Source organism: Scardinius erythrophthalmus, assembly GCF_964197995.2.
Source record: "Scardinius erythrophthalmus genome assembly, chromosome: 17".
NCBI lineage: Eukaryota > Metazoa > Chordata > Actinopteri > Cypriniformes > Leuciscidae > Scardinius > Scardinius erythrophthalmus.
Genome location: NC_138237.1, coordinates 29,602,660 through 29,629,548, shown reverse-complemented (window position 1 = coordinate 29,629,548; position 26,889 = coordinate 29,602,660). Strand labels below are relative to the sequence as shown.

The window sequence follows — 26,889 nt, the reverse complement described above, 5'->3', positions numbered from 1 at the left end:
AGTAGAGGGCGCTCGTGCAACCGAAGCAATGACACACATCCGAGTCTGGGAGAAGAAGAGAAGTGAGCAAGGGAAGGGAACATAAACATATGAAGTACAACACACAGCCGTTCATTTTACTCTAACTCTGTTGTTTTTCAGACTGCGACTACATTTATTTAATAATTTATTAGGAGAGATCTAAATCCAAATGACTAAACGAGTCGGTTCATTTAGTGAATCACTAAACGTAAGCTCGTAACTGACTTGTTTTACACATTACACTTTTTGAAGATTATGATTTGTTTTCATTTTATGTAACGTTAATGAACAAATTAAACATGGTGAACAGAGTTTTTAATGCATGTAAATCATATCTAAGAGCAACATACAAATCAGCTAGAGGAGTTGAATTATTTATAAACTTGTTTGAGCAAAACACTTAAAGCTGAATAATTCAGAGTGATTGTAAATATGATAATCATCTGTTAAATTTAGCAACAGCGACCACAATTTACACATTCACAGCAATTCATGAGAGTTTAAATGCTGGGGAATATTCCCATCTTCCCACAGGAGAAGAAGAAGCAAGCAGGAGAAATTACTCCAGGAGAAACCACTGACATACTTAAGATGGAGTTTGAGGAAGAACCCTGCAGAATAAAGGATGAAGAGACAGAGGGACAAATAGGTTGGTGTTTTCGTTCTCGTTCATTTTCTTTAATGACTGGTGGGGAATATTAAGAGTGTACTCACACTGGGCACAATAGAGAGATTGTCCCTGTCCCACATTTGTACTGTTCAAGTTGTAATAGAAAATGTTTGGGGCACGGTACGGAACGATCACACTAGTCAAAAGAACCAGACTTAAGGCCCGTACACACCGGGACGAATATCGGCGCGCGTTATTCGCCAGCGTTTCTCAACGCGTTTTTTGTGTTCACACCCAAGCGATTTTCGCTGACGATGAGCCGAGTGAACATGCAAATTCATTCCCTGACATTAGATGGCGCTTAATACCACTCCATAACAGTTCTCTTTTATCAAGATTTTTGTAGTCGCTATCGCGTTTGTCACAGTTCTTTATGTTTCGACACCAACGAGACCAGCAGCTCTACATTCATCTTGCCTTGCATCTTCCTCGTCTTATTTCTTCCCGGCAGTGTTTAGACGCTACTCGGCATATATCTTCTTCGCCGTTACGTTTGTGTGCTCGGCAAGACCGTTTTGTGTTTGAGCGCCCCCAAGTTGTGTTTTACTGTAACTTCAGAAGCTCCAGACACGTGAGCAAAAGCGCCAATCTCATTGGTCGGATAGTTTTTGACGAGGCGCGTCAAACCAAAAAAACGAACCCGAGGCGTTTTTTAAAAAATGACCCTTTTATGCGTGGCGTTTTTCGCGTTGGTGTGCACACTCACATTGGCGCCCTTTGTTTAGTTACGAGGCGTTAAACGTAGGCGAATATCGCGCACAAAATTTGTCCCGGTGTGAACAGGCCTTTAGGGGGTCAAAAGCGCCCAGGCACTGTTCAGGTCGCCTAGTGTGAGTACACCCTAAAGGCCCGTACACACCGGGACGAATATCGGCGCGCGTTATTCGCCAGCGTTTTTAAACGCGTTTTTTGTGTTCTCACCCAAGTGATTTTCGCTGACGATGAGCCGAGTGAACATGCAAATTCATTCCCTGACATTAGATGGCACTTAATACCACTCCATAACAGTTCTCTTTTATCAAGATTTTTGTAGTCGCTGTCGCGTTTGTCATAGTTCTTTATGTTCCGACACCAACGAGACCAGCAGCTCTACATTCATCTTGCCTTGCATCTTCCTCGTCTTATTTCTTCCCGGCAGTGTTTAGACGCTACTCGGCATATATCTTCTTCGCCGTTACGTATGTGTGCTCGGCAAGACCGTTTTCTGTTTGAGCGCCCCCAAGTTGTGTTTTACTGTAACTTCAGAAGCTCCAGACACGTGAGCAAAAGCGCCAATCTCATTGGTCGGATAGTTTTTGACGCAGCGCGTCAAACCAAAAAAACGAACCCGAGGCGTTTTTTACAAAATGACGCTTTTACGTGTGGCGTTTTTCGCGTCGGTGTGCACACTCACATTGGCGCCCTTTGTTTAGTTACGAGGCGTTAAACGTCGGCGGACAGGGTCCGAAATTAACACCCGCCAAGCGCCAAATGCGGGTAGATTTTCCGTTTGGCGAGTATATCTCAAAAGGCTATCCGCCACAGTGGCGGGTGAATGTTCATACCAAAATAATAAAATTGTCAGCGCGCACGTGCTCTTCTGCCTCCTAAGAACGAGCAGAGAGAGAGAGAGAGCGAGAGCGAGAGAGTGAGCCCCGGCCGCGCGCGCGCACTCACTATTCAGAGCGGACAAGCGTCAAGCTTCCCCATACTTTTTGACAAGCGTCCTTGACAGGGCGGCCAGAGCTTCTTTGTAGCTCAAGTCGGCGGCGGTGTGTACGTACAGTTAACGCTCAATCTGTTGACGGCGCTGAGGAAAAAGGATATGTGAAGCTCCCGCCACTGGAAGAAGCGGTCGCCGCCCATTTGTGTCCTGCTCATCAAAGCCGTGCAGAGCGTCTTCAGCACTCGCGGATCGTGCATACTCCGCCGCTGGCCAGGCTGCTTCTGCTTTACACACCATGCATGGCCGTTCTTTTCTCGATAAAATTAGTTTTCTCATAGCGTTTGCAACGCAATACTCGTTCCCTTATCTCTCAGGGAACCGAGGTTACGCAAGTAACTTAGCCGAGGACGTTCTGCCTTCCCTTCCACATGAGTCAGGAAACAAAACTGACAAAAAAAAAAATAATGATTTCACCCCAATGAGAGTAATATTTCATATATTTCTCTCATTTTGATCAATATATATATATATATTTATTATTATTTTTTTATTATACATTTCAAATTTTGCTCTGGACAATTTTTTATGTTTGTATTCAACATAATATGCCTACCTTATTATCTCAATTAAAAGTACTGAAATGAATGTATATGTGACAAAAAAAGGGCTGTTTATTATTTTGGCCGGTAAAAAATATGCTTGGCTGGTGGATCTACCAGTCCCCGTGGCAGGTGAGCCAAAAAGTTAATTTCGGACCCTGTCGGCGAATATCGCGCGCGGAATTCGTCCCGGTGTGAACAGGCCTTAAAGGGATAGTTCACTTTGAAATTAAATTTATGGTATGTTTTAGCTTACCTCAAGGGCATCCAAGATGTAGGTGTCTTTTTTTCCGCAGTAGTTTCAATTTTTATATTTTTAGGTCAAACCGTTCTTGTCTGTCAGTCATATAATGCAGGTCCATGGTCACCCCCTAAAGAGCAAGCACAGAGTCTAAATTAAAACAATTCCCCGTCAACCAAATTAAACAATTCCCCATCGTAAGTACACATTGATGGCCTAAGACACGAAACGAGCAGTTTGTGTGAGAAAACGAACAGTATTTATATCGTTGTTACCTCTTGAACACAGCCGCGTCCAGATGATCTGAGGGCGCGGGCGGGTATAGATATATACACTAGATGTCGCCTGCTACGGTTTCGTTCCAATGAACTGCAGTAGCGAAGGCGACATCTAGTGTATATATCTATACCCGCTCGCGGGCGGGTATAGATATATACACTAGATGTCGCTTGGCTACGGTTTCGTTCCAATGAACTGCAGTAGCCAAGGCGACACCTAGTGTATATATCTACAGTGTGTGCAGAATTATTGGGCACGCTGATTTTCTGATCATATTTTATTCCCAGGAACATTTTGCCAATTCCAAACCATATTAATCATAATAACTACTATTAATTTTGTATTTAATCATTTATAAGTGATATATAATTGTTCATGAAGGCTGGAAATGAAAAATGCCTTATATTCAGGTGTGCAGAATTATTAGGCATGTTTTCTTTTACAGATAAAATAAGCCAAAAAGAGATTTAACAGACTTAAAAGTAAAAAAAAAAAGTAAATCCCCATGAGAAGAATGCAATACTAATGCAATATTAGAGATTGCAGTTAAGGCATGACCATTGGAAAGTGAAATGCTCATTGGGTCAGCAGGGTCAGACAAAAACTGGTGGAGAAGAAAAGACACATGTTAACTGCAAAAGAATGAAGAATTAAGGTGACAGATTAAGTGTGAAACCATCAGGAACCCTTTAGTCTCCAGCGCCACCATTTTCCAGAACTCCAACCTACCTGGAGTCTCCAGAAGAGCAAGGTGTCAGGATCTCAGAGACTTGGGTTAGGCAAAGAATCCTAAAAAATGACCCCCTCTTAATAAGAATCACAAGCTGAAGTGTTGTGAAATACATGAAGACTGTTTTTTTTATAGGCTTTATAGACAGACAGATTGAGAGTGACTCTTGAAGGACCAGCACCACATCGTCTTCTACCACTGTTTGAAGAATTCATCTTCCAGAATCTGACAGTAAGTTTTGTGAGTTAATTTTTAGTCCATCTCTGCAAAACGGACTTCAGGCTAGGAGATGGTCTAAAAATAAACTCCCAAAACTTATTAAAACGTATTCTGGAAGATGAATTCTTTTTAGGATTCTTTGCCTAACCCAAGTCTCTGAGATCCTGACACCTTGCTCTTCTGGAGACTCCAGGTAGGTTGGAGTTCTGGAAAATGGTGGCGCTGGAGACTAAAGGGTTCCTGATGGTTTCACACTTAATTCTTCACCTTAATTCTTCATTCTTTTGCAGTTAACATGTGTCTTTTCTTCTCCACCGGTTTTTGTCTGACCCTGCTGACCCAATGAGCACTTTCCAATGGTCATGCTTTAACTGCAATCTCTAATACTGCATTAGTATTGCATTCTTCTCATGGGGATTTAATAATTTTTTTAACTTTTAAGTCTGAGTTAAATCTCTTTTTGGCTTATTTTATCTGTAAAAGAAAACATGCCTAATAATTCTGCACACCTGAATATAAGGCGTTTTTCATTTCCAGCCTTCATGAACAATTATATATCACTTATAAATGATTAAATACAAAATGAATAGTAGTTATTAAGTTGAATATGGTTTGGAATTGGCAAAATGTTCCTGGGAATAAAATATGATCAGAAAATCAGCATGCATAATAATTCTGCACACACTGTATTCCCGCCCACGCCCTCAGATCATTTGGACGCGGTTGTGTTCAAGACGTTACAACGACATAAATACTGTTCGTTTTCTCACACAAACCGCTCGTTTCGTGTCTTAGGCCATCAATGTGTACTTACGATGGGGAATTGTTTAATTTGGACGACGGGGAATTGTTTTAATTTAGACTCTGTTCATGCTCTTTGAGGGGGTGACCATAGACCTGCATGATATGACTGACAGACAAGAACGGTTTGACCTAAAAATATAAAAATTGAAACTACTGCGGAAAAAAAGACACCTACATCTTGGATGCCCTTGAGGTAAGCTAAAACATACCAAAATTTAATTTCAAAGTGAACCATCCCTTTAAGATGAAAACTGACATATCCTCCTGAGACCCAGGCATAGCCTTTTTTCTCTGTAGAGGACATTATATTTTATTTTTACCACATATGATTGTAGCTTGAAATAGATTTGTAAAAATGGCATTTCATGTAATTTTTTGCCGTTCACACCAGCTAAATCTAACCGGATATGGACCCTTTTGCTGTAGGCCGTAATTATGGTCATGAACATAAAAAAGGTTTGAAACATTTTAGTTTACATGTGATTAGTCTAGAATATATTGCATTTTCACTTTCTTAAACAACTGATAACAATTTTTTACTTTTTTGCGAATTTTTTGAGACACACCTGTAAATCCAAACAGTCATGCTTATAGATGGCCATTTTTAAATATCTACATGGTTTTTCCTGGGTCAAAATTGGTCTTCGGTGGTGGCTGACCGACATGGTCATTCACACACAGCAAAGAGTACCCTAGTACCCACATGATCTGCAAGCCCAATTTTGACAGTAAATGTTAAATTTAAAATAAATACAAAGAAACAGTTTGTTATTTTTTAGGTAATTTACTACACATTGTCATAAGCCTATACATACTCTGGATTATTAAGGCTAAATTTGACTAAACACTCTTGCTAAATGAGGTAAGCACACTTACTTTCTCATTTCAGATTAGGGGTGGGAATCTCTAGGCACCTCACGATTCGATTACGATTCAGGGGGTAACGATTATCGATTATTAACGATTATTTATTTATTTTACTTACTTGGTACTTTTAAAGCAAATACATTTAGCCGCCCGAGTTGAAAAATCTGAACTTCTGCGTCAATTCGCGCCGCGTTAACCAATCAGGAGCCTGCTTGCTGCTGTCACGTGGTGAAGTAAAGACAAAGTAAATCTTTTATCACATAACTTGATTTCAACATACGAGACATATTCATTTTGTATTGAATGATATTTATTCCATATATAAATCCAGATTATATGAAACATTATTATTCTAATGTAAAGACAACCAATATAATTTAGTGTATAAGAATAGTTTGTGTCTGGACAGTGTTGTGTGAGAAAAACAAAACAAAACACAGGACAGGTTAATTACTTTTGGAGGCTGGCTCCATTTATCATCAGTACAAAAATAAATTACAGATTATGTGGGCGAGGGTGATCCTCGCTCCGATGCGAGACAACAGGTCATTAAACTGGGTGCGAGACAGGCGGAAGCACCACTGATAGCGGCCGTCATGCAGGCGCAGCTCCTGGAGCAAAAGAAAAATGAAACTCGCCAAACTGGGTTTACCTCCGAAGGGTCTGGTGGACCCAAATACGGCGACGATGATCCCTACGCTGCTGTTTTGCTCTCCAGAGCAAATACAGAGCGGTGACTCTCTCGATAAATGATCGATCAACATCAAGACATCTTGTAAAAAGATGGCCGCCAACGGGTTACGAAACTTTCGCCTCTGACGTGCGTAAATTTCGCTTCAAACTTTTGTTTTTGCGCAAAAGAGTTTCGAATGGACACAAAGTGGTCAAGCGTATAACTTGACGCGGCAGGTGCGAATTTGACGTGCTATTCGCCTCCGGTGTGAACGCACAGTAAGGCAGTCGTGTATTTATAAGTCATGTTTAATTTAAGTGTTTCAATCTTCTGTTTATTCAGCTACAGCGATAGGGATTTCCTGGAATGATGCGCATTATTGTACTTCTGCGGCGGGGCATATTTATCGTGTTTGCATGAGAATGCCCTCTGGCGTTCAAATGGGGCAGTATTTACTACCAATCAGCCGCACTCCACTGACAAGCTGCCCATAAAATAATCGCAAATCTCGTGCGGTTTTGTTGCGATTAATTGTTCAGCCCTACTTCAAAGACAATAATAAACGCTCCTTTATGCTTCCGTTCCTCCGTGTGAGATATGAGACCGGTGCGTAGCTCATTATCAATCACACCACCTGCCTCGCGCCGTTCTCCCACGGCCTTCAGCCTCGTCCTGCTCGCCACAGTATGTTTCTGTCAAATTCACACAAAAATTATGTCAACATGCCTGTCTTGATGAGTATCCTAGCAGACATAGTCTGTTGTGCCTTAAGTGAACTTATACAGCCGACACATCGATTTGTAACAGTATCTGTATTTTAAATGTGCATGAGGTCTTAAAAGGACAGCAGCCTAATATTTCTGCTGTCTAGTAGGGCTGTCACTTTACGTTCGAAAATCGATTGCACAATCGATTGGACCAACCAACGCAAGTTTCGAAAACGAAAATAGGGAATCGATTTTTACGGCCTTCTCTCGGAGCGCGTCCAGCTCTTCACGTTATGCCCGCAGCGAACGCTCGTCACACAGCAACTGCAGGCTCTGACAAACACACATAACAGCAAATTATACTTCTGCATAATGTGTCTCTTTTTACAACAAAAATTAATTCTGCTGGTATTCAGTCTCATGCATACAGATAAAGATTCGGGCTACGGTCTACAATCGTCTACGTAGGCGAAATTTGTTTGACATTTCTAATTGTAAACACAGCCATGTTGCAGCCTGCAGTAATGTTTTTCATTGATGTTATCGCAGTCCATTCTGCTTATAGTTTTTCGAGAATGTTGCACTCCTGTTTGTCATTGTGCACAAAACTTCACACCAATAAATCATCAGAAATATTGCTGACTTGTGCGCATCTCAAGCGCCCTCTTTACATTCATCCTAATGCCTGTTAGTTGTCCGTGGATTTGCCTATATTTGGCGTTTAAAATGGAAACACCTTTAGACATGGAAAATCGATTTTACAATTGATTCAATAAACACTTATGTCTCAAAAATCGAACAGATTTTTTCACAAAAGTGACAGCCCTACTGTCTAGTGTCTATAATGGTAATCAAACAAAGTACAAGGAAATCACTCACTGCTCTTGATTGAATAGCTTTTGTAACTTTAATAAGGATTAATCTTTAATTTAATTTAATTTAATTTATGCAATGTTATTTTATATTTGATTACTTTATTCAATTTATGTACCTGAAAACTAGTTAGACCTACCTGAAAAACCTGAAAAGCACTTTTAATTTTATTTGTACCCTTGCTCTTCTGTAATTATTTGTGATGTTGCTTGTAGTTAGATTATTTGTTCTTATTTTCTTTATTTTTATTTGACAGTAGTCCTTTTTTCCCTGAACATAGCACATACTGAACCAAAACCATACCGTAAGCAATTTGAACCATTACACCCCTAGACAAACCCTGGTGCCATTGCTCTCTTAGTGTGGTTTCATTAGAATAAGTGTGAACGCTGCCATCCGAACCCTGGTGTGCACCAAACAAGCGTATCGAGACCGCTGAAAAGATGAGATGAGAAATTAGATGATTCTTGATGTCTGTGTGTCTCTAAGTAAAACTTTGTGTACTAAATGTTTTTAAAATCCTGCATATTATTTGAATGCCACAACACTGATCTCATGTTGTAGAATCACATGGCTACTATTATTAATAATACAAAATGAATAACACACTACATATATAAACAGAGCATTAGACTCTGAATGAGATCAGTGATTAAGGCCACTACATGATGATTGTCATCATCAATAAATAGCCTTATCACATTTTCTATTGGCTTCCCTTGCCATAACAAATGTGCTTTATAAACACACAGTTGAAACAGAGAAAGACTAATGTTCAAAAGTCTAGATCCCAACTAAAGCAAGGCCTAAAAAAAAAAAAAAAGTTTGGTTCCGGTTGGTTGTCAGTTGAGGTCATGGCTTGGTAGGGATTTTTTTTTTTTTTTTTTCTCTTAGTGGCAGCAAGAGATAGGTAGGAAATTATTATAATATTTTTTATTTTACTTTACAGTAGCGATGGATACTCTATTTTTTCATAACATAGCCTACCTATACTACATGTAGGCTACATGTACCTATACCACCTTGTGTGTCCCAGCATGTTACACACACACACACACACACACACACACTGATTTTAAATGTGTGTACTTTTTTGTACTTTAATAGTATTAACCTCAATATAAAAGGGGGAAACACGGGTCTAAATCACATGCAAACGTAAAAATATATGCATATTTTTAGGAACACATCTACAAAAATATGCCTGTATTTCAAGTTGATAAAATAATTTAAAATCCACATCAGTTTATTTGTGCCCACGCGCCACGTTACCTAGGCTACTTTCACTTTTAAAAATTCCTCAACCGCGCGCGCGATCTGCTTGCAGTCGTCGAGATGGATGCTGAGGAGCTGAAGAAAAGAATAGCTAGTGGAGATTGTAAAGTTGTCGACAATACGTCATCAAAAATCAAGTCCAGGGTGTGGGAGAAATTTGGAGTTAAATGAAGAAAATATCGTGAAAGGCTTTGCTGCATGCATTTTGTTGGATAGCCGCAAATGTGAAACTTCATCGCTGAGGAAGCACGCAGATAACTCTGGTAACAAACCAAGCCGTTCTATCGAACAGTATTTTCAAATTTAACACTGTTAGTGCAGCAGATTAATGGCATATTTCAAGAGAATCGTTCAAATTGGTATAGAAGCATGAAATTTGGCACAGATACTCTCTTAGGGTCACTCTTTGGGAAAAAGGCGCTGGCCATCCAAAAATTCAACATGGCGGCCATTTTTTCAAGATGGCCGCTATTTCTGTCAAATGCTCATTATGTCAATCGTTCAAACAGTGATGTAGGCATAACATTTTGTGAAAATACTCTCTTCAGAATGTTTTTTTTGGAAAACGGTGCTTGTCCCTCAAAAATTCAAGATGGCAACCATTTTTCAAGATGGCCGCCATTTTTCAAGATGGCCGCCATTTTTCTTGAATCCTTAATTATTTTTTTTTCAAATGGTGATGCTATCATGAAATTTGGTACAAATATTCTTAAAGGAACATTATCATGGAAAAAGATGTGTGCCACTCAAAAATTCAAGATGGCGACCATTTTCAAGATGGCCACCATTTCTGTCAGAGCTCAATTTAATGTGTTAAGGAAGGTTTTGTTTAATAGAGTGAACGTCATTACACAACCAGGGCACACTGGTGACTTCACTGCTGTGGAACTCAGCATGGGATTCAGTGTCAGCTGATCTAGTTTTACTTTCACTGTAGTTCTTGACTAGTAGTAATAGTATAGCTAAGTTTAGTGTCCCTAAACCACACCCGAATTGACAGGTTGTGCCAGCGTGGGAGAGCCGAGCCAAGGGTAAGCGGGGCAATACATGACTTGTTCATGTATGCTTACCTGGAAGGTGTACAGATCACACAGGACTTAAATGGCACTGGATGAATGATCGGGCTAGGTGTAGGTGACCCGTACCGAGTTGTATCCCATACCTGAATGTGTACTATGTCTATGATTGAGGTGGTAAAAGGATAACCCCTCGGCCTTAATCAGACAACAAAACTCCAAAATGGCAAATGAAAATTCCATGTCAGCCAAGAGGCCAACTGATTGGATGAAATGTTGTCTTTGTCAGACAGACACAAAAGAACCCCTCCAATCACCACCTACCCATCATGTTTCTCAACATGATGGCTATAAAATGATTGCCACCAACATTCCACTCTTTCACAAGATGAACAAAATGCCAATGACCCTGGACCTGGAACGACTGGATGAAGGTGGTGGTATAGAAGCTACTTTGAGAAGGAACCAAGCGAAGTATCACTACAATTGTCGACTTCGGTTCAACAACACAAAGTTACTTCGTTTCCAGAAGCAACAATCCGATGCTCAATGTAGTGAGACAGATGAAGGCCAAACAAAGCATCGCAGAACCATGATGCAGAAAAGTCTAGATCAGGGGTGCCCACAATTTTTTTGCTTGATGATCTACTTTTAAAATGATCAACACAATGAGATCTACCAACTAAAAAACACAGTTTAATAAATAAAAAATAAAAAAATCACTTCAAATGCTTGTTGCTACTACAGTAGTAGTACTGCATGTAATCTTGTAATTAAGGAGAAAAATAATAATACATGTTCATTGTTGATATTCAATTTTAACACTAAACTCAAAATACATACAACATTTTGCCTTATTCTGATGACTTGCACTGACTGGAATCAGACAGTAATCCGGGCAGAAGCTGCTGATAGCGAATCTTAAACAGGCCTCCACATTGTCATCAGTCATGGTGGACCGGTGTTTTGATCATTTTCAAACAGTTTATTTTCAAATGGTTGGAATTTATTAATGAATGAATGGCATTTGTGTACGCTACCGATTCCGAATACTGTTAGCTTCACAATTTCGCGCTCTGTTCTCCGAAGCTCTTGAGCTGGAAAGCAGAAGCAGGCTAGTTGTCATGACAACCGAATAAACAAAAATCGCGCCTGGTAAAAATTCATTCGTCAAGTGCAAGTTATACAGAAACTAAAAGAAGGAAGGACAATGCTATATTTATTTTTATTCAAATTTAACAAAAGCATATTTTAAAATTATTTGCGATCTACCAGCATTGTCTTTGCGATCGACTGGTAGATCGCGATCGACCTATTGGGCACCACTGGTCTAGATGATCAGGTTTGCTTTTTTTGTGATAACATATCTCCTGAATCTGACCTACGTCAGGTAATGACACTGCAACCGAATGACAGACTTCATGAATGTGCACAAACACTGAATGATGCTAAATTATTGTCTCAACTAAGTGGTGCTGATGCCATTGCACAGGAGCTGAAATACCATCATTTGTGTCTCATTCATCTTTACAACAGAGAGAAACTCCACCACAGAAGGCTTGAGAAAGAGTCACAGAGTGAAACGATTCAACCTGCCATCTTTCTTATGGCTCTTTCTGAACTGGTCACCTATATTGTTGAAACCAGTCTTAATTCTGATGGGCCTTCCGCCTTCCCTCTCGCAGATACAGTGGGGAGAACAAGTATTTGATACACTGCTGATTTTGCAGGTTTTCCCACTTACAAAGCATGTAGAAGTCTGTAATTTTTATCATAGGTACTCTTCAACTGTGAGTGACGGAATCTAAAACAAAAATCCAGAAAATCAAATTGTATGATTTTTAAGTAATTAATTTGCATTTTATTTCAAGACATAAGTATTTGATACATCAGAAAAACAGAACTTAATATTTGGTACAGAAACCTTTGTTTGCAATTACAGAGATCATACGTTTCCTGTAGTTCTTGACCAGGTTTGCACACACTGCAGCAGGGGTTCTGGCCCACTCCTCCATACAGACCTTCTCCAGATCCTGCAGGTGTCGGGGCTGTCGCTGGGCAATACGGACTTTCAGCTCCTCCAAAGATCTTCTATTGGGTTCAAGTCTGGAGACTGGCTAGGCCACTCCAGGACCTTGAGATGCTTCTTACGGAGCCACTCCTTAGTTGCCCTGGCTGTGTGTTTCGGGTCGTTGTCCTGCTGGAAGACCCAGCCACGACCCATCTTCAATGCTCTTACTAAGGGAAGGAGGTTGTTGGCCAAGATCTCGCAATACATGGCCCCATCCATCCTCCCCTCAATACGGTGCAGTCGGCCTGTCCCCTTTGCAGAAAAGCATCCCCAAAGAATGATGTTTCCACCTCCATGCTTCACGGTTGGGATGGTGTTCTTGGGGTTGTACTCATCCTTCTTCTTCCTCCAAACACGGCGAGTGGAGTTTAGACCAAAAAGCTCTATTTTTGTCTCATGTCTCACCACATGACCTTCTCCCATTCCTCCTCTGGATCATCCAGATGGTCATTGGCAAACTTCAGACGGGCCTGGACATGCTTCGGCTTGAGCAGGGGGACCTTGCGTGCACTGCAGGATTTTAATCCATGACAGCGTAGTGTGTTACTACTAATGGTTTTCTTTGAGACTGTCGTCCCTGCTCTCTTCAGGTCATTGACCAGGTTCTGCCGTGTAGTTCTGGGCTGATCCCTCACCTTCCTCATGATCATTGATGCCCCACGAGGTGAGATTTTGCATGGTGCCCCAGATGGAGGGAGATTGACCGTCATCTTGAACTTCTTCCATTTTCTAATAATTGCGCCAACAGTTGTTGCCTTCTCACCAAGCTGCTTGCCTATTTTCCTGTAGCCCATCCCAGCCTTGAGCAGGTCTACAATTTTATCCCTGATGTCCTTACAAAGCTCTCTGGTCTTGGCCATTGTGGAGAGGTTAGAGTCTGTCTGTTTGATTGAGTGTGTGTACAGGTATACAGGTAACGAGTTCAAACAGGTGCCGTTAATACAGGTAATGAGTGGAGAACCGGAGGGCTTCTTAAAGAAAAACTAACAGGCCTGTGAGAGTCGGAATTCTTACTGGTTGGTAGGTGATCAAATACTTATGTCATGCAATAAAATGCAAATTAATTATTTAAAAATCATACAATGTGATTTTCTGGATTTCTGTCTCTCACAGTTGAAGTGTACCTATGATAAAAATTACAGACCTCTACATGCTTTGTAGGAAGGAAAACCTTCAAAATCAGCAGTGTATCCAATACTTGTTCTCCCCACTGTATGTGCAACCTGTACCAGTAGCGTATCCTTTTTTCTAACAGTGGCCCTTCCTCTCTGTGGACTACACCTTGCCGTGGTTGAGAGGCTTGTGTATGAACTCCCTTGAACCTGAGAGCTATGCCGGCGGGGATTTTATATCCCTGGCAAGTTTAACTAAGCTGGACAGGTCAAAGAAGAGGAGGCAGACAAAGCAGACATTATAACTATTTGACAGAAATGGTGGCCATCTTGAAAATGGTGGCCATCCTGAATTTTTGATTGGCACATACCTTTTTCCAAAAGAGTGTTCCTTGAAGAGTATTTCTGCCTAATTGTATGCTTGCATCACCATTTTAACAATTTAAATAATTAAGGCGAGACACTACGGGTGAATAGGGTAAAAATAAAAAAACTAGCAGATATCACCATGAAACTTTCCCAGTTGATTACCTACATTAAAATGAGAAAAAACATTTATTAAAAGTTTTCTGTAATTTAATGTTTAAATTAGCAAATTAGGCAATATCTAATTAAATATGCGCTAATTTGTATATATTTAAAAAAACGAAATCTGAGTATTGGATAAAGCCAGATTAAAAATTAATTTTTCATTATGTTCACATATTAGATGGGGAAAAAATACAGAGGCATTTATGGATATCTACTTTTGTTATCCTGTAAATCATAATATACTGTCAATAGCCTTAAAAAAAATATTTTCGCCATGTTTTTTGGAATAAAATGTTATATAAATCAGGCTAGGAATAATATATTTACAGATCCCTCTGTAAATGTCTTCATAATATAACTAGGTACAAGACTGGAAAGATTGGTCTATATAGGTGCTACTGAAGTGGAGATTTCAGACTTGGAGTATGAGAGAAAGGTCATTTTGAGAAAACGGGCTTTAAAGATTTATCATCAGCCAATGAGATTGTGCATTCAGCCCTTTTACTTTCGCGATTGGTTGCTGATAAAAAGGAAATTACCATATTTGGATCCGACAGCATTGTACAGTGAAGAGAGAGCTTTCCAGCGGTGCCTGTGAAGACAGAGAGCAGACAGAGATCGCGGATCGGCGGGAGGATTTACAACTACAACTTTTGTTGAATTTACGCGAAATCTACAGACGCAAGCAGACAAAGTGTAGTAAAATAAAGATCTAAATGTGTTTTTTGGACTTTTTTTCACCACAGTCTGAAAGAAGACATGTTATTGAAGACAAATATCCAAAAATCTCAAAACTGACCAGTAAAAAAAAAAAACAATGTTTTTGCCTGCCATGTCTCACCTTAATATTCGACAGGAACAGTGGCCATCTTTAAAAATGGCGGCCATCTTGAATTTTTGAGGGACAAGAATCTTTTTCTATTAACATGTCCTTTAGAGAGTATATTTGTATCAAATTTTATGCTTGGATCACTGTTTGAATAATTGATATAATAAGCATTGAATAGCAATGGCGGCCATTTTGAAAAATGGCCGCCATATTGAATTTTTGAGTGGCCAACGCCTTTTTCCAAAATAGTGGCCCTTAGAGAGTAACTGTGCCAAATTTCATGCTTCTATACCAAAGTGAACGATTTTTTTACTAATCTGCTGCACTATGTTCAGTAGGGCTGTCAAAATTGCTCAAAAATGACGTTCGAATATTCCCCCTAAAAACCACACGAATATTCGACCCATTCGAACATCTGGTTGCGCATTTTGTCAATGCAATGGCATTACGTCAATAACAGGACAAATTAATACAAAGAGACATAACTACTTCTATAGGTAGTTAATTTAAGTTTAAACATATTTGACAATGTATTACCAACACAAAACCAAATAAACTAATGGCCAAGACCGCAGACCTCACTCTCGCTCACTCGCAGGCACTCTCTCCCTCTCTCGCCCTCGCACTCACGCTCTCTCTGCGCATAACGGTTTAAATTAACAACAACAATAAGCACATGTTGAGTGCTGATCAAGAGTTTTGTGCATTTAAGGTCGTGACTCTTGTCTTAAATATAGCAGGCTTCATTCAGTGATTGAAACAAATTTATTAACATTAATTGAAGTTTTACAGTATAGAACCGACATTGAACGCTCCGAGCGAGCTGTGCTGTGGTAAACATGGAACTTTTCTGTTTAACATTAAATAAAATGAGGCACACAATTCCGAGAAATGTGAAAACAAAGAACTTTTACCCTGAGGTTCATAAAAAATAAAGTGTTATTAAAAAAAGAAAAAGGCTACTTACATTCTTGGTGCTTGTATTAAAAAAAAAAAAGAAAAAAAAAAGAAAAAACTGACTGTAATTTATTCCATTGTCTTTTTAGTGCACTGTCACTGTCGGGTCTTAGGCCTGAAGGCCTACAGGTTATTTGCCAAAAACAGAAGATAGTCCACATTTGAAGGGGCCAGTGCTGATCTCTTTTTATTTACTATTTTCCCAGCGGAGGGAAAGACGCGTTCAGAGCGCACTGAGGATCCGGGGATGGAAAGATATTTTTTTCCCATCTGGGCGACGTGAAGGTATCTCCCAGAGCCCAAAGTTTTCCACCACATGAGAGGATTTTGTTCAGCAGGTATTGGAGACTCTTGTTCATACATCGACATCTCTTTTTGAAGAAGCAGACTGATGTCCTGTTCTGGGCTGTCTGTGCAATACGTGTCTCCGAAGAGACACCCCATAGCAGATAATGCAGTTTTCTCAGCGGGTTGCTGATCACAGGGTTGTCCGGCAGCGGCCTCACTGCCTGTGCCTCCTGCCACATTCACTTGTTTCATCTCGTCCAATATAGCCACCTGCACCTGCCGTCTCTGCTCCTCTTTCAAATGAACGAGGCGATGAAAGCGTGGATCCAGGTAACTCGCTTTAAGCAGCATAAATGCGCCCTTTTCCTCACTATAACGCTTCTCCAGATCTGTGACGATCTTTGTCTTCATCTCTGACAATGCAGGTGGTTCTGGTTCGTCTGGCGTCCGCTTTTTCAGTTGAGCGATCAGAACATTTATTAAAGGCAGTACAGCCGACGCTGTTGGATATTTGTCAGTTGAAAGTGCTTCTGTTGCCACTTTAAAGGGTTTAAGGACCTTTTGCACCTGCGATAAATAAGTAAATATAATGCATTGATATTAGGACAGGTTTGCATTTGTCCAGCTTATTAACATTCACACAAAGTAAATTAGGGCATTCTACCTATTTAAAAAATATATTAGGACAGTTTTGCATTTTGTCCAGCCTATTATGGTACATATGTCATACACTATGCTCACCTTTTCCATTAGGGACCATTCGCTTGTGGTCAGCTCCATTCTTGACAGTTTTTTCTCGAAGATGACAGCAGACACAGCTGCTTGCTGCTCCGATGCACGGCAGATCATTTCATATGTGCTATTCCATCGCGTCGGATAATCAGCTTCTCAGTTTTCAATCCCAAAAGTTGTTGTTTCTGCTGAAGGAGGTAGCTGTCGGCGGAAGATTTGCTGAAATGTGAGGCGTGAAAACATGTGAAAACATGGTATATTTTCCGTTTGAAGATGTCTCTCCACTGCATTGACGTAATTAGTGGCATTGTCCGTTGTGATGGCAATCACAGATCCCCTTTCTATGCCAAAAACGTCCAAGATCTCTTGAATGCATTTGCCTACATTCTCTGCAGTGTGGCTTACCTTAAGCTCTTTTGTTTTTAGCACATTGTTAAGCATATCCCAGTCATCATTAATCCAATGGGCCGTTGCTGTAACATAGGATGCTGTCGCTATGGATGTCCACTCGTCCGTGGTAAGAGCCACATTTTTTGTCTTTGATTGATTCCTTTATTTTGTCTGAGGTGCTGTTATACACTTCTACAATTCTATTGGTGACTGTTCCACAGCTAGGGATATGGTACCTCGGTTCCATTGCTTGACAGAACTCCCTGAAGCCTGCCCCATCCACGACATTGATCGGTCTCATGTCCTTACAAATGAACGAAATTAATTTCTGCGTGATGGCCTCTTGTCGTGTTGCAGACAAAGAGCTTGTGGCGGGCGGTGCATAATAATTGTCAAGACGTGGCTGTTTAGCTGGAGTTCCACACATTATGCCATGCTCATTTGGGTGCACATTTTCGAGATGTGACCTCATGTTGCTAGTGGTCGAATGGTATGCTAGCTGTATCTTACATAGCTTGCATACTACTTTATCTCGCGGCTCCACAATTTTACCTTCTACCGACCAAAATCCAAAGTACTTCCAGACATGGCTTTTTAGATTTTGGGGGGTTAAAATCACTTTCTCTGCTGCGGTCGAGTTGGGCTCTGCACTTTCTGCCATCTTCCATAAGTCAACTTTTAGCAGTGACGCTGTGCTAGACAGTGCGACTCGTGTGACCTGTCCCTGACGCCACACGGCAGCGCGCCCACTCGCAAAGCAGACAGCCGCGCCTCTGCTTCCGCGGGCGTGTTTTTCCATATTCGAAATTCACATTCAAATATTAATTTTCACGTTCGAATTTCTGTTTTTTAAAACTATTCGAATAAATATTCAAATTTAGAATATTCGTTGACAGCCCTACTGTTCAGTATGTGTGGTGTGCAGGGCGTTTGAACCCAAAATTGTCAAATGTGGGCTAGACGAAATTGAGTGGCAGATAGTGTTGTAGCCGCGTCTGTTCGATTGGTAAAATGTTATAAGACTAAGTTACTCACTTTTGTGGTAACGTTAGCCATGTTCTTCATGTACCGGCCTTTTGACAGCTTCGGCTGAAGTTGTCCTTGTGTTATTTATTAGTAATAAATCGCCATCACCTGCTTTCAGATGGAGCGGCATTTCCTACACAGAGCCGTAGTTCACTGACAAGCTGAGCCATATCGCATTAATTATCTCAGGCGATACGTCGGTGATAATTAATGCGATATGGCTCAGCTTGTCAGTGAACTACGGCTCTGTGTAGTAAATGCCGCTCCATCTGAAAGCAGGTGATGGCGATTTATTACTAATCAAGGAACCGGCTTTACTGACGAGATGCACATAACATTCCTGTTTGACAGGAAGGGCAAAGGTAAATATGACAAATTTAATATTATGGGTTTATGTAAGGATTGATTGAAGTTCACTTATAAAATTTTTAAAATTAAAAGTTGTAAAATTTTTTGAAGCCTAATGTTAAAAAAAATTATAGCTTTCAATTACACTGTAATGTTGGATGGCTATAATTAATGTTATATATATATATATATATATATATATATATATATATATATATATATATATATATATATATATATATATATATATACACACACACTAGGGTGACCACCATCAAACAAACCAAATGTGGGACAATTAAAAGTTTGTGTGGGACAATGTGGGACATGTTACCAACACTAAAACATAAAGTGAAACGGTTATATAATGTCTATCTAACTTAATAAAAACATTTGTATTCTGCCTTTCAGCTGATAAAAACACTTTCTTTGTTCTTTTTTTTTCTCTTTTTTTTATACTTTGTTCTTTAGTCCCTTCCAGAAAACACCATTACATCACTATGTAACACAACATTTCTTTATTTTACATGTAATTTAAATTCAATATCACAAAGTCAGCTGGCATCATGCAGATAACTATTTTTGAAACAGTTAAGTCCAACTAAAATCCAACAAAATAAATAATGAACAAATAAAATATAAAACAACATGAAATTAGTTCATTGACAGTTTCATATTTTTAGAAAGGATGTGAATTCAAATGACCACAGCAGGCAACAAGTTGATCAATTCTGTTCTCTTCTAGCACCAGACAGCATACTTAGCTGAAACACAAGAAAACAGCACATACCAACCAAATATTAAAGTCATACAGGAGGCTCACATCACATTATTCTATTCTGTAAAAATATAGATGTATTCTATATTGTGAAGAATTTATTTTACCTTACTTGCTCTTGAATTTATACTTTTTATTTGAACGTGCAGCTTCCAGTAGGGCCTTCTGCTTAAGTGCATAGCTGTAGAACTCTTTACAGGTGTATCCAAAGTTGTTCTTGACCTGAATTTCACACTTTATGAGATCTATAGAGCACTGGTTTCGTTGGTCAGTCCATGCCGTCGTCATCAGGGAAAAAATTCTCTCCACAAATGCATTGGTAACAGGGATGCTTAAGAGAAAGGATGCAATTGCAGTCAAATTTGGTGTATTTGTGTCTTGGAGCAAGGTTGACCACTTCTTAGCAACAGGAGCTGTTGTCTTTTCAATTTCCTGTTGGCGTGGCAAAGTAACACAGTATTCTTCATACATTTCATCTATGTCCAGTTTTTCCTTTATCTGAAGGATTTCCACCACATCACAAAGATGGGAGAATGTGAACTCTCTCTTCAGCCCCAAGGCTGCAACATTCTTGTAGTAGTTGTTGTCTGAGAAGTCGTACCATTTTTCAAGGTAGCTGAGTGCAGACTCATAGAAATTGGAAAAATCCTGTTTGATTGCTGCTCTCTTTTGGTCTGTGAACTGTTGGAGGAGAGCACCGGTCTCAACACAAAAAAGCTGTCCACTTGTCGCCGTTGAAGCTTTGTTCTGAGAGTGGACATAATTTCATACAGCTCACAGACAGTACGACCATCTCCAAAAGCAGAACCACTTCATGGAACATCTTCAGTCCATTATTGAGGAAGGACAGGTAAGCCTGTAACTCAAGAGAATGCCCCTCACTGTCTTGATCCTGTTTAAATAGTTTCCATAGCATCTTCGGACAATGTGAGGAAGCGACAAAAAATAAGCCTTGATTGCAGACCAGCTATCATGTAGCCTTGAGACAACAGGCCATATACTTAACCATCTTGTTGGTACGTGTCTCAGTAAAGCCTGATAATCTTCCTCCACAAATGAAAACATGGCTTTCAATTCTTCTGTGCGCTTTGAGGAGGATGAGAAGTGACTAAAAATCTTGTTGACTGTGGATTCGGCAGATGGTTACCTCAGCTGCTGTGATTTTATCAACCTGGCCATCCTCCTTGAATATAAGGAACGATTCCATTGACTTGGACGTTTCTTTCTGTTTGCAGAGCTTCAACTCCTATTATCTATTTGCAGAGGGAATTTGAAAGACAGCCGTTTATCCCCCCCCCTCGGATTGAGCCGTGTCTATGGTGAGTTGCCAGACCTAACATCTTGATGTAGGTCTGGCTTGCCAGGCTAATATCAAGCTGTAGGTCATTCTCTTTTAGCTTGTTCGTTATCTGGCGGTGTTTTGAAGTAGATGATTCGTCACTGTTTTCATAAAAATCAAGCAGATTGCTTTTTAATCCCAGCTCTGGTGTCCAGTATCTCAGTGACAGTGGGAAAAGTTTTGTGCTGCCGTGATTTGACACGTCGGAAGCCACAGAAAAAAAGGCGTGTTTTTTTTTTTTTTCTCTGGGAGCTGAACCAGCAGTGTTTTTAATTCTCTTAAACAGCTTTCCACAGAGGAAGGTGCAAGGACGTCTGTTATTATGGATGCTGCTTTCGTTCGACCACATGACATTTTCTTTGCGATCTCAGAGTCTGGGAAAATGACTGGGGATAGCTTACTACCACAGTCTGAGGATCTGTATGATGGTTACCTCAGCTGCTGTGATTTTATCAACCTGGCCATCCTCCTTGAATATAAGGAACGATTCCATTGACTTGGACGTTTCTTTCTGTTGTTCCCTTTTCTTGTGTGATTCGCATGTGCTGTGACGCCTAACGCCTTCTATTTCACTCCTCCATGTGAAATAGAAAAGCTGCTTTTACATAGACTGCAAAACACTCTTTCGGTATCCCCTTCTATCGGCCTCACCCAGGTATAGGTCCTAGCCCAGTCTTTACTAAAAGAACACTTTCTCTTTTTTGTTGCCATTATGCCGCCTTGTAAAAAAATTTATTTAGGCTATTATCTATTTGTTTTCTGACAGGGAACACGGAACGAATCACCGCTCCACATTTTGATTGACAGCCATCACAACCTACTAGTGACTGTGTTTACTCCTTTCTTTTCAATCATTGGATAGGATTTAAAAAATGACTGTTGTAGTAGGCTGTTAATAGGTGAAAAACTACGCAGCAAAAAGAATAAATAAAATGCTTTCTTATAAAGGCAAAAGAACGCATGCACGTTTTCTTAATATGGTAATTAAAAACCAACCGACTGATGAAAATGCTAGACATTTTCTCAATATGCGACGTGCGGGACAAGGGATGAAAATGCTGTGCAGTACAACGCAAGGCGGGATGGGTGGTCACCCTTACACACACATATATGTGTGTGTGTGTGTGCGTGTGTGTTTTTTTCACAGGGACATTGGAACAAGTCACTCTGAGCACTTTCAGTTTGGCTGCCTCGCTGGTATGCTGATCAGTTAAAATATCAAACAAAGACCATGCATGTATTGATGTAATGTTTTTTTCTCTTAGAATTTCATGATCGTCAACAACATAACATGGATCCTGAAGAAATTCCTCAGGTGAACACCAGCTTCCCAATATCTGTCCTGTCATCTGGTATGATATGCATTCATTAAGAACAATCCTGTTTAATTGATTATTTTAAAAAAGTGCAATTTAACTGACTTCATGTATTCGTTTTTAATAGCAGAGACGGAACCAAAATCCAAAATCACCATGGATAAATTGTTTGGTTTGTGAAATGTTAATTAGACATTCAATAAAAAAAAATATATACAGTTGTGTTCAAAATAATAGCAGTCCAACATCACTAACCAGATCAATCACTATTTTTGGTAGAAATTATATTTCTACATGGCAAATAATTTACTAGTAGGTGTAGTAGAGTAATAGAAAAACAACAGACCCAACAGTCATGACATGTATGCTGCTAATTCTGTATAATTGAATCATTAATTGAAAAGGGTGTGTTCAAAATAATAGCAGTGTGGAGTTCAATTAGTTAGGTTAATCATTCTGTGAAAAAACTAGTGTCAATAAGTGGCCCTTATTTAAGGACGAAGGCAGTACTGGACTGTACATGGTGGTTATAGTGTATTTCTCTCTAAAGATCTGAATAAAATGGGCCGTTCCAAACATTGTTCAGAAGAACAGCGTACTTTGATTAAAAAGTTGATTGGAGAAGGGAAAACTTATAAAGAAGTGCAGAAAATGATAGGCTGCTCAGCTAAAATGATATCAAATGCTTTAAAATGGCAACAAAAACCAGAAAGACGTGGAAGAAAACGGAAAACTACCGTTCGAATGGATCGAAGAATAGCCAAAATGGCAAAGACTCAGCCAATGATCAGCTCCAGGGTGATCAAAGAAGATCTAAAGTTACCCGTGAGTACTGCAACAATTAGAAGACGCCTATGTGAAGCCAAGCTATCGGCAAGAAGCCCCCGCAAAGTCCCATTGTTGAAAAAAAGACATGTGCTAAAGAGGATACAATTTGCCAAAGAACACATTGACTGGCCTAAAGAGAAATGGCGCAATATTTTGTGGACTGATGAAAGTAAGATTGTTCTTTTTGGGTCTAGGGGCCGCAGACAGTTTGTCAGACGACCCCCAAACACTGAATTCAAGCCACAGTACACTGTGAAGACTGTGAAGCATGGTGGCACAAGCATCATGATATGGGGATGTTTCTCATACCATGGTGTTGGGCCTATTTATCGCATACCACGGATCATGGATCAGTTTGAGTACATCAAAAGACTTAAAGAGGTCATGTTGCCTTAAGCCGAAGAGGAAATGCCCTTGAAATGGGTGTTTCAACAAGACAACAACCCGAAACACACCAGTAAGCGAGCAGCATCTTGGTTCCAGACCAACAAGATTAACGTTATGGAGTGGCCAGCCCAATCCCTGGACCTTAATCCAATAGAAACCTGTGGGGTGACATCAAAAATGCTGTTTTTGAGGCAAAACCAAGAAATGCAGAGGAACTGTGGTCTGTAGTGCGATCGTCCTGGGCTGGAATACCTGTTCACAGGTGTCAGAAGTTGGTCGACTCCATGCAACACAGATGCGAAGCAGTTCTCAGAAACCGTGGTTATACAACTAAATATTAGTTCAGTGATTCACAAGAAAGCTAAATCTTCAAGCATTTTTCAGTTTATACAGTAAATGTTTGACTTTGTAAAGAAAAATGCAGACACTGCTATTTTTTTGAACAGCCTAATATTCCCTTTTCTTCACTTTCTATAAAGTAATAACAAATTTGATACATTTTTCTTCATGTTTTGATCTTGAATAGAATGTGCAGTGTTCTCATTGCATTTTTGTGTATTGAAATAAAAGTTATTATTAGGATTTTGAGCTTTACTCACTTTTTTTAAACACACTGCTATTATTTTGAACACAACTGTATATATTCTTGAGTGAATAAGAGTAATATCTCATTCTTGGGTGAATATGAGTGAACCTGATTATTCACAATTTTCAGATCTGAATACTAAGATGCTCCAACATATCCAAAGGTTGGAAGAGAGGCAAACTCTCATCATGAAAGACCTGGCAAAAATTAAGGCTGCTCTTATAAAGCGTGCAGATGAAGATGGCCGTGAGGAACTTTTTGAACAACAACAATGCTCAAATTCGGAAACATTTGAAGCCTTCTGTCAGAAGCTTGAAGAGGACAAAAATTATAGAGAGCTTTATGTTAGTAAGGCTACACAAATATTCAGTGCATTTGAGAAAGAAAAAAACTTTTAATTGCAGTAATATTCTGTATGTTTTTGTCAGGTCAACTATCTCATCCATACCCATGGAAGCTCCAATGTAGGAGAGATAGTAAGACAGAGTATGAAGAGCATTGTGACAGACAGTGTTCTCTGTCTTTACAACCGCACAGGAAAAGATGGGAAAAAGGTTTTGCCACCAGTGCTCCTGAAATGTTTGACAAGTAAGTGTTAAAGTTTGTGCATCTGAACACTGCTATAGAAAATGTATTGTCAAGAGCAGTAGTTGTTAGCTACTGATTGCGTTGACATATTGCTTTCTGTGTTTCAGGATGTGTCAAGTCTTTTCAGGGGGAGAAAGAAATAGAAGTTAAAAAGCGAAAAGGAGTCACCAAAACAACACCAGAAGCGGAATGCATCCGTCAAATAGAAATATTTGTCTCAAATGCCAACACAAGACTGAAAAGAATGCAAAATTATTTATATTAGTGACCATAGTTTGAGCACACAATGAGTGCGCTGTGACCACATTGTGACCACATCATGAGTATCCTGGGATCAAATTGTTGACTGGGAAGGCAGGTGATGATCCTATCGACTACAACTCAATGTATAATCAATGTCAGTATAATCAATGTCAGCATTATCAGGAGAGTGTGTGTCATTTTTTTTAATTGTCCATCCTCATCTGCCTTCACTAAAGTAAAGAAGGCATGGTGCTCTGCAAGCATAGAGTAATAGATGCCAAACATGGGCTATGTTTGAAGTGTGATATTCTTGCTCATGTTGTTCATGTCACTTGCACCTCAAAAAATCTGTTATATGTTGTTGGAACTTTAATCAGGAAATTCCTAATAAACATTACTAAAGGAAAAATGGTTTATTCAAACACTTTAATATATTTTTTAATTAATGTATCTCAGATTCAGTTACAATAAATCAAATGCAAAAAAAAACAAAGGAACAGAGAAATAATAAGATAGATGCACCATTGTCTGAAACCCAGAGAAGTCATGTATGGCAGGTGCTTCAACATAAGAGTTCTGTATAGGATGCACCTGTGTTTTCTCTAATGAGGAAGCATCAGTTACTAAGAAGTGCACATGCAGAACCAAAATGGGTGTTTACCAATCAGTGCACAACTACAATAGGTGTTTTTCAACCATTTTTAAATAGACATTAGGTGTGTTCGACTGCGGCTGGATATAACCGATCGGCGAGAGTTGTTGCGGGGAGGAGCTGAAAACGGAGACATGAATTCGGACACTTTCTGCTTCCCGTAGTGACGCTTGCGCTGTATTTGCATACTTTACCACAGATAAAGTGAAATAAATGCAATATTTGTCAAATACACACACATTTCAGATACATTTCCATTTAATACTTTATGTACTGCTAAATACAGCGTCTGTTTGAACAAGAATAAAGTTCAACATAAGCCTATACTACTAAAATATCAATGTAGTGGGGTCTACGTTTTATTATCAGTTTTATTTTAATAAACATGACACAATATAACATTGCGACTACATGAAAAGAGATTTTACTGTTATAAAAAACTGATTTGTGAGCATTAGTGGAACTGAAGGTATTTGAATAAACACGAAACACGTGATCGCTGTCATGTGGTGAATCCGGCCAAATGTGAAACAGCTGTGTCATAAGGCTTGTTCGACTTCATGCAGCTCTGCGCAGACCGATCGGCGGCTGACTTGAAGCAGTGCATGCCGGTTAGAAAATTTGTCTGACTTGATACAGCCATAGATATCATATAAAGGCTAGATGTCTTAAGGCGGAGTCACTTCCGGCATCACCGGCGGCCATCTTAGGACAGGTCTCTGTGAATTAAGGTGAGTGAGCAGCACGCACACAAATCCTCTTATCTCGCTGAAATCTGGACGGATTTACAAACGGTTTGGTTTCTTACAAACGTTATTAACGTGGCTATAATTCTGAATGCTTAAACATTTTGAACATAATTATTCATATGTATGCAGTATAATAGCTACATCTCTGACGTTTATAACAAACCAAACCGTTTGAAAATCGGTAGAAAATTTAGCAAGTTATGGTTATTTAAAAGTACATGCACCATGTTATGAGTGAGCGAGCACCCTGTCGTAAGATGGCCGCCGTGTGCGGATGTCGAGCTCCATTGGCCAGCAGCGCGGACGAGACATCTAGCCTTTATATGATATCTATGGATACAGCACCGACAACACGTTACTGTGACGTATGCCATCAAAGTACCTCGAGAGCGATTCGAGAGTAGCCGGAGAACTCAGCCAGCGCAGCATCTCAAGAGCGGGCTGCACGAGGGCTGATGACGACACAGCTGTTCCACGATTGGCCGGATTCACCGCATGACAACGGTCACGTGTGTTTCGT

General features: G+C 39.8%; 1 protein-coding gene across 11 annotated transcripts; it reads left to right on the top strand.

Annotated features, from left to right (window-relative positions):
• LOC308705664 (uncharacterized protein) lies at window positions 1–25,448 on the top strand. 11 transcript variants are annotated; one of them, XM_081390783.1, is made up of 8 exons: window positions 31–62; window positions 142–229; window positions 556–670; window positions 22,286–22,372; window positions 22,464–22,508; window positions 24,267–24,481; window positions 24,566–24,725; window positions 24,833–25,448. In XM_081390783.1, the coding sequence occupies exons 2-8, from the start codon at window positions 191–193 to the stop codon at window positions 24,988–24,990; spliced, it is 819 nt and encodes a 272-aa protein (XP_081246909.1). In that variant the 5' UTR covers window positions 31–62; window positions 142–190; the 3' UTR covers window positions 24,991–25,448. The 11 variants fall into 11 exon arrangements, with proteins under 11 accessions (XP_081246916.1, XP_081246914.1, XP_081246908.1 ...); XM_081390790.1 differs by lacking the exon at window positions 142–229 and having other exon boundaries at window positions 1–62; window positions 22,467–22,508; XM_081390788.1 differs by lacking the exon at window positions 142–229 and having other exon boundaries at window positions 8–62.
• Window positions 25,449–26,889: the final 1,441 nt, after the last annotated feature.

Excerpts from the sequence above, each read along its gene's own strand:
- LOC308705664 (XM_081390783.1), top strand. The coding sequence starts at position 191 with ATGACTAAACGAGTCGGTTCATTTAGTGAATCACTAAAC. Across the intron at positions 671-22,285 it reads AGAGACAGAGGGACAAATAG|AATTTCATGATCGTCAACAA; the intron begins GTTGGTGTTTTC and ends TTTTTCTCTTAG. Across the intron at positions 22,373-22,463 it reads AATATCTGTCCTGTCATCTG|CAGAGACGGAACCAAAATCC; the intron begins GTATGATATGCA and ends CGTTTTTAATAG.